This window comes from Balearica regulorum, chromosome 5 (assembly GCF_011004875.1).
Source record: "Balearica regulorum gibbericeps isolate bBalReg1 chromosome 5, bBalReg1.pri, whole genome shotgun sequence".
NCBI classification, from domain to species: Eukaryota; Metazoa; Chordata; class Aves; order Gruiformes; family Gruidae; genus Balearica; species Balearica regulorum.
The window spans coordinates 18,806,041-18,814,277 of NC_046188.1; the positions used below are offsets into that span (position 1 = coordinate 18,806,041).

Consider the following 8,237-nt stretch of genomic DNA (forward strand, 5'->3'; position numbering starts at 1 on the left):
GTCTAGTCATCATAGAAGATGAAGCAGAAGTTCTGCATTCAAGCGAATTTGCAGTTACTCTAGCAAATAAAAAAAGTATTTGGAAGAATTAGAGTCCTGGGTTCAGGTTCCGTCCTTGGTCTACTTAGTTAATCATCATACAATATATTCATGGCCCAGTTTCTACATCTATGATACTGAGGTACCTAATCACCTTCCATCAGGGTTGTCATGAATCTTAAAATTGTATTTGTGAAATAAGTTGGAAATCTTGCAAATGAAGACTACATATCTAGCATTTTTTTCTTACATATTAGTAGCTTAATGGAAATAACCAAGTAGTTTGCTAAGTTATCAAATGTGAAAGTAGAGCCTCTATTTGAAAATACATCGAGATCAGTTTAGGATTTATTTAGGGACCTTAGTTGTCTTTTTCCTTAGTGTAGTGCAAGCTCCACAGCATGTAATAAGCCATGATTTGATCTAACTTGAAGGTTGGCCCTGATCTGAGCTGGGGAGTTTGGACCGGATGTCCTGCAGAGGTCCCTTCCAACCTAAACTACTCTGTGATTCTAGTCTATGATTTTGTAATGGAATGTGGACTCTCTTGCCTCCCCACGCATCCCAGTCTATCCCCATTATGCTGGTTATACAAGGACCAGCAAAGTGCTCATGGGGACCACTTCTAAAATGAGCTGAGAGGATGAAAAATCTGTATTGTAATATTTAATAAGGAAGCCTTTTTTGACTATATGACTATAAATTACTATCCTCAGGAATACCTTAAAAAAAAAAGTTATTCAGATTGCTCTGCAACTGAATAGGCTACTCTCAACCAGCCAAACCATTGTATTTTTAGTTTCTCCTGGTAGCGCCCAGGTGTTATCTTCCAGATTACTCACACACAATATTCTGAAGACAGAACTGATCAAAATTTTCTAGTTTTGACACTTCTGTGGTTTGTCTTAAAAAGTAAAAAAAAGTTCCAATTTTTAACTTGCTCTAATATGTCTGATCAAATTCTATGTTAGTAATCCAACCATAGAGTATTGGGTTGCAGTCTGTTTTTGTGAGCCACGAGAAGTTTTCTAGCAGAGAAAAGTCTCTTTATCCTTTCTGACTTTCCTGGGAGCTATTCCTAAGACTTAAAGAAAATTTGCAGGAGAGGATATCTTACAAGCATTACTAGCGATGTGACTAGTAGACACCTTGTTTGTTCTAAGAAGTGTTACTGCTTTCTGTCCACATAGCTCTGCTTCTGTTCCTTGATATCTAAATAGTGTGCACCTTCTGTTCCTGGCTATTTCTTTGAATTTCATTTTTTTGACCTCTTCCCAGAACTTTTTTATTTCCTTGCAAATAGTAATTTTCGTACTGTCATTCAGGGGAAGGAAATGGTAGAAGCCATCACGTGCCTACATCCATTGCCTTTTGAGAATGCTACCTTCACTTCCTGTCCTGAGAAGTCTGCTGTTTGTTTAAATGCAAGACATTTGAATTGCAGTTGATTGTGTGTCTTATAATCAAGGATGTCACTGTTTATTGATTGTCTTGAAAAGAGCAACCATCTAAACAGCCATGACTTTTTAAATTAAAAAAAGTACTCTTTTAATGTTTGGGACGATATCTGTTGTGATTCTAATGATAGAGTAGCTTTGGCTACTACTCTGGAGGGGAGGAAATCAGAAGAAATTATAGATAATCTTTGATTTCACAGTAAAGTTTCAGGGTGCTTTTAAAGGATTTGGTAACATTAAATGGCTAACTCCTTATGCATATTAATAGAAATGTATCTCTACATCAGAACAGGCTTAAACAGCAAAAGTCTAGTTTTTCCAGCTTTATTTGTTAGCCTAAAGAAAGGCATTTCTTCTCCCTACAAATTTATTCATTTACATGGCAGCATTGTGTTTTTGTAACCAAATATGGGTGTACATGGGGAAGACATCAACATTCTTCAATCTCAGTGAGACTGATGGGGAAAATGTCATCTGCGATGCAATTTGGTCCTTCTTACTGGCCCTCCAAATTGCTATGAGCAGCAGTTTTATTTCTTCAAACATGGGGAACTTACCAAAATAGCACCTAGCTCCTGAATGAATGTTGGTTTGTAATGTTGAATTTCTAACATGACATACTTTTCTTTATTGTTTCAGCTTCACACGTTTCTAGTAATGGAGTTGCTGAAGGGAGGAGAATTGCTTGAACGTATTCAGAAAAAGAAACATTTCAGTGAGACTGAGGCCAGTCATATTATGCGCAGACTTGTTTCGGCAGTGAGCCATATGCATGACGTAGGAGTCGTCCATAGAGATCTGAAACCTGAGGTATAGTGACTTGCTTATGTATGTTTAGACATTAAGTTATGAAATATCTGGAATGTGATGTATTTCTATTCCTCCTCCTTTTATTACACATTTTTCTACTTCTATATTTTTAATAAAATGTTACCACTTAGCAAATTCTGTAGACATTTTCCTGTTCGTAGGTAAAAGTAACTGTTAGGAAAAATTTTAATTTTGTAAGTAATTTACACTCTATTCTTTGCCTATTTGGGGACAGTTTTTACTGTCAGTAAAAACTGACAGTTTTTACTCTTGGAAAAAGTTTCTCTGCTGACATCATCAAGGAAAGAAAACAGCTTTTGAAACAAATCATTATTAAAAGGACAAACCCCAGAAATCCTTTCTCTCTTCCTATTCTCATTATTTTAGTCTTATTACCATCTTGAATATAAAGGCCAGTTTCTGTAAAGCAGAGAGCTTCAGCTGCATTGTAAATTAGGGAACCTTCAATTCTCCATCATGTTTGAGAGCAGAAGCCTGGGAAGTCCAAGTAATGAAGGGTTAGCAAACAGCTTGCAGAATGCATTGCCTCCACAGAGTTGGATTTAACCAGCCTGTCTCCTTCCGGCTTGTTGTTTTGAAAGTTACTATTTTAGGTTCAGACGTGAACTTAGTATGGGATATGCAGGCTTCCCAATATAGATGTGGTTAGTGCACCTTTCTGTAAAAAGCTATATAGGAAGTTCTGTTGATTTTCTACCAATTCCAGTCAGATTTGTTGAATGTTCAACTTTGACATCTAATCTGATACTGATAAGTCTATATTAAAAAATATTACTGGTTACATGCCACTAAGGCTTTTTTTCAATTGTGAGAACTGGAAGGCTCTTCTGTTTAAGCACTAGTAATTAGATCACATATATTGCTCTGCAAAATAGAGGAAAAGTACTGGATAGAAAATAGAGAATTCACAGAACTAAAGAATTCGTGTAACATATGTGACCATTTGGAGCCTCTCAGGAGATAATTTGAGGACTCTTTCTGTGAAGTGATCATTAATCTGTGAACTGGGTTCTAAAGATATTAGAAAAAACTTACCAAGGCAGAGATAATGTTGTTTAGATATCCTTGAAATATATGTGGAACATAGCTTGAAGTGTGGGTTTTTGTGAAATGTGCTTTATGTACCTAATCAACAAAATAGTCTGAACCCAACTTAGGACTTTTGGACTGTACCTTTCTTTCTCTACACAACCAATTTCATTTTTGTCTTAAGAAAGGATATCTTTTTAAAACCAATGTTAGTGCAGTTCTTTAGTTATTTCTTGGCTACATAACATCACTGTAGAAGAAAGATGATTGTATTAATCACCTATCCTCATTGTATTAAAATTTTTGCTGAAATTAGGCTTCCTTCGGATCCATTTTGTACAGCATTTTAATATGGACAACTGACTTTTCTGGTTGTCCATTAAGCTATAACAGCCATATAGCATGCAAAAATACTGTTTTGTAGCAGCTATTCTCTTTTATCTATAATGAATGCTCTCAGGTTCTCCTTATTGATTTTCTTGCAGTCTAGCAATCATTTTTTTCCCCCCTTCTTAATGAGTTTGAATTAATTACTTTGTGTTGACTCATTCACCTTTTGTATTACAAAATTACATAGGGCTATAGGATTTCTGATATTGGCACTTTTTCTAGCATTGCGTAGATTTAACAGCAAAGGCAATGGCAACATTCTGCTCTCCTCTCTTCTCTCTGAAGTTCAAGGGGAGAGTAGAAATTATTTATAATTCATCTTGGCCTCAGCCAGTTCACCTAAGACTTAGCTTCACTTCTGTATCTTGGGGAAAACAAGAAGAGATCATCTTATATCTTCCTCTGAATTGATAACAACTTGCGTGTTTTCAAGTCTGAGATGCCCCATTCCAGTCTGTAAAGGTGGAATTCTCAGGCACTACTGTATCAAAGTTTCTTACCGTGGTGTAAGGCTTTCGAATTATTCTTTTGCATTATTATGCTCATGGCAATATGGCTTCAGTGTGTTACCACAAGACATGCAACAAGAGTTCCACACACAAGCATGCTGTCATTCGCAACATGCCAGAAGGAAGCAGAAGCTTAAGAAAATATACTTTTGTTTGAGGAAGAAGGCAATTCTCCAGTTATCTTGATGTCTCTATTTTTTTTTTATTGTCAGTGTTCCCCAAATTATTTTCCCCACTGTTCTCTGCTAACTACCCATTTTCATTAGTAATCTGACAGAGCTATTATGACTTGCAGGTATACAGGAGGCAGATAAACACATCCAATTTTCTTACATCCCAGAGTACCATTGTTTCTACTTTTCCATTTTTTATCCAGTGTCTTCCAGTTCCCCTTTTCTCTAGATAATGTGCAGTTTTCTGTACTAATAAATGTAGGAAAAAAATAACTATTAAGTAGTCTAACCAATTTTCTACCCAGTGCTGGTATTGACTTTTGTCTTTGCTTTTCAGAATTTATTGTTTACAGATGAAACTGATAATTCAGAAATAAAAATAATTGATTTTGGCTTTGCTCGTTTAAAACCACCTGATAATCAGCCTCTTAAGACTCCATGTTTTACTCTTCATTATGCTGCCCCAGAGCTCTTGAATCACAATGGTTATGATGAATCTTGTGATCTCTGGAGTTTGGGGGTCATTTTGGTGAGTGATTAAGGTTTTTAATTGTAACTTTATTGTATGTATTTACTTCTTGTTAAAATGCGAAGAACTTGACACAATCTCAGACTTGAATTGGGTAGATGCTGAATTCAAGTGAGGTGAAAATACTGCTGCACAAATAATAGGTTCAAAGATAGATGTTTTCCGGGGTGGAGATTTTTTTTTTTCCCCTAAGCAGTAAATTCAACATTTCTAGGAATGGAAAAAATACTTGATACAGTCTGATTCTCAAAAAGAGGTATTCTTGGTAGGAGAATTTTATATATAGATCCATATAATCTTCCTACAGTTCAAATTCAGGGAAGGAATCAGCCTGCATTCTGATTTACAGAAAACTAATTTCAATAGATATAAACTGTGTAGAAATACCATTGTGTGTTGTTTTTAGTTTCCTGAAACATTTGAACATTTTTTCTAACAAAGATTCTAGGGGAAGTCTTGGCATATTTCAAATTTTCTATAGCCTTGAAGTTATCATAGTCAAAGTTTTATTGTATAGCGCTGATGATGCAAACAACAGCATAGTAATAGTATGTATAACCCTATTACCATATTTAGTAATAGGGTTGTCAATAAATATACTGTGTTTGTTAATACTACTTTTGTTCTCATGACAGTATACAATGCTGTCAGGACAGGTACCATTTCAGTCTCAAGACAAAAGTTTAACATGTACCAGTGCATTGGAAATTATGAAGAAAATAAAAAAGGGAGAGTTTTCCTTTGAAGGAGAAGCTTGGAAAAATGTTTCTGAAGAGGCTAAAGAGTTAATTCAAGGTATGTATTCACAAATATTTCAAATAGCTTATATTTTTATCTCAAAAGATAACATTTAGAGAACTATACAATATCTGGATGCTGTGATCAGCATCTGAGTGCCTAACCCGACAGAGTAGTATCCACAGCTTGAGCTATGTACCAACCCCTAATACAAGTTACGAGCAAAAGCGGGCACAGCCCAATGACATTACAGATTGTTTGTAGAGAGCAGAGAGTTTTCTAATGTAGAGAGATGCTGATGGAAGGTTAGCAGGGTTAGAAGTAACTGAGGAGCTTCAGAAAAAGTGAAGTCACTCTTTTAAAACATATTTAAAAGCAACGTTATTCTTTTATTTTTGCTTTTGTAAAAACACTGGGTTATGAGATAAATGTTTTAAAAGCTGACCTTTTGCGGAAAATGAATGGGTTTTTTATCATCTTTTCCTCAGGCGGCTTTTCAATGCTTGTACCAAGACTATTGTATTTCTGAGCTGCTTCATTCATATTTGCCATGCTGATTCCCCTTAAGCTTTTGAGCATCTAATTATGTTTTCAGCATGAGATAGACACCAATCTTAATTCTACTAAGTTGGGGTTCTAAATTTCTGTAGAAGCAGGCTTGTAAGGAATTTTTCTGCCAAAAGTGTAGGCATCTCCAGATTCCGACTTCAGTGGGAGAGAATCTGAGTGAATCAGTGCAGAGAATCTGAGGCTTACTCTCTTGAACTTCATCCTAGAGAGGTTTTAAGTGAAGAAACCACTTGGTAGTTCCGAGTTTGTGTGAAGAGAGATGTGAGTTATCGAAGAGTTAAATAGCAATTTCTTGCATTTAATGATTCTTCTGGAGAGGATGACAGTATAATGTTGTGTGAGCCTTATCTAGGATAAATATTGGCATACCTAGGATAAATATTGCTATGACTTATCAAAGCAATGCATGAGATTTTCTTAAACATAATTGCATTTTCTATTAAAAGAAGATAAATAGCTCACAAATTAAGAGACTGTAATATATTTCTATTAGGACTTCTAACAGTGGACCCAAACAAAAGAATTAAAATGTCCAGCCTGAGATACAACGAATGGCTTCAGGATGGCAGCCAGCTGTCATCCAACCCTCTAATGACTCCTGATAACTTAGGCTCTTCAGGAGCTGCGGTGCATACGTATGTCAAGGCCACTTTTCATGTAAGTTCTAAGAAATCTTGTTATGTGCTAAATTTTGTAAAGTGTTAATCTAGATTTTTGTATGTTTTCTCTTAATTAAAAATATGTATTTGTCCTTATAATTCAGTGATTGCTTATAGCTGCAATTTTTTCCTCTGTACCTAACTTCTGTGATTGACTATAGTGAAAACATGAATGATGAGGCAAGAATAGATTTCTTAAAGACTTTTATACTAATAGCATTTTGGGGACTGAGACACATCTCTTTGGGAAATAGCTGTTATAAATATAGATTATAAAATATAATCTAATACCTAAATATAGATTATAGAAATCTATAAGTAGATTTTTCAGAGAAATCTATTAAGAGGTCTTCAAACTTTTTTATAAAAGATAAACTTTCTATTTAATTTAAGTTTTGTCCTTATGGTTATGAAATTGAGGTAAAACTTCTGGAAGATATCTAGTTTGTATTTTTAATATCATGGATACTTTTTTTAATGGACTTCCTTGTCTACCATTTCATATTTACTAAAAATGTTTGAACTGCAACTGCATTAGACAAACATTGTGTTGATTCTTATGATTCCTCCTACAGGGAATAAACTGAAATTGAGCAGATTTAGGCTGAAATACTTCTTGACTCTTACTACCAAGAAAAGAAAAAGAAAGGAATTGTTACTTGGAGAGGTCCAGATAATGCAACATAATTTGGGCTGAAAGAAAACCTGTAATTCAATTAAATGTAGTGTCTGAAAATCATACAATCATAGAATGGTTTGGGTTGGAAGGGACCTCAAAGATCACCTAGTTCCAACCCCCCTGCCATGGGCAGGGACACCCTCCACTAGACCACGTTGCCCAAAGCCCCATCCAGCCTGGCCTTGAACACTTCCAGGGAGGGGGCATCCACAGCTTCTCTGGGCAACCTGTTCCAATGCCTCACCACTCTCACAGTAAAGAATTTCTTCCTTATATCTAATCTCAATCTACCCTCCTTCAGCTTAAAGCCACTACCCCTTGTCCTATCACTCCATGCCCTTGTAAGCAGTCCCTCTCCAGCTTTTCTTGTGGGCTACCTTCAGGTACTGGAAGGCTGCTATAAGGTGTCCCCGTAAGCCTTCTCTTCTCCAGGCTGAACAAGATGACTACAAATGTAGGCTTAAATAGGTTCAAGGCTTAATAAAAAACACTGCTAAATTAAAAAGAATAAGGAGGGGCAGATGCCAGTTAATGTTATGTATTGGCTCTTAAATACATATAAAGGCTAGTAAAGTTATTGTTACAGCTGGGATTGTTACAGTTAGGGATCTGTCAAGAGATTATAGTTTATCTT

The 8,237-nt window shown here is 35.7% G+C and overlaps 1 protein-coding gene across 3 annotated transcripts in view; it reads left to right on the forward strand.

The window, feature by feature from the left end:
• Positions 1–8,237, forward strand: part of RPS6KA5 (ribosomal protein S6 kinase A5) — an 89,334-nt gene that overhangs the window by 67,884 nt on the left and 13,213 nt on the right. For 2 of the 3 annotated variants that reach the window (XM_075753717.1, XM_075753719.1), the window contains 4 exons: positions 2,136–2,306; positions 4,766–4,957; positions 5,593–5,752; positions 6,759–6,922. In XM_075753717.1, coding sequence (XP_075609832.1) covers positions 2,136–2,306; positions 4,766–4,957; positions 5,593–5,752; positions 6,759–6,922 — 687 coding nt within the window. Of the gene's footprint in view, positions 1–2,135; positions 2,307–4,765; positions 4,958–5,592; positions 5,753–6,758; positions 6,923–7,499; positions 7,767–8,237 lie in introns of those variants that run through there. The other variant, XM_075753718.1, reaches the window with a different exon arrangement.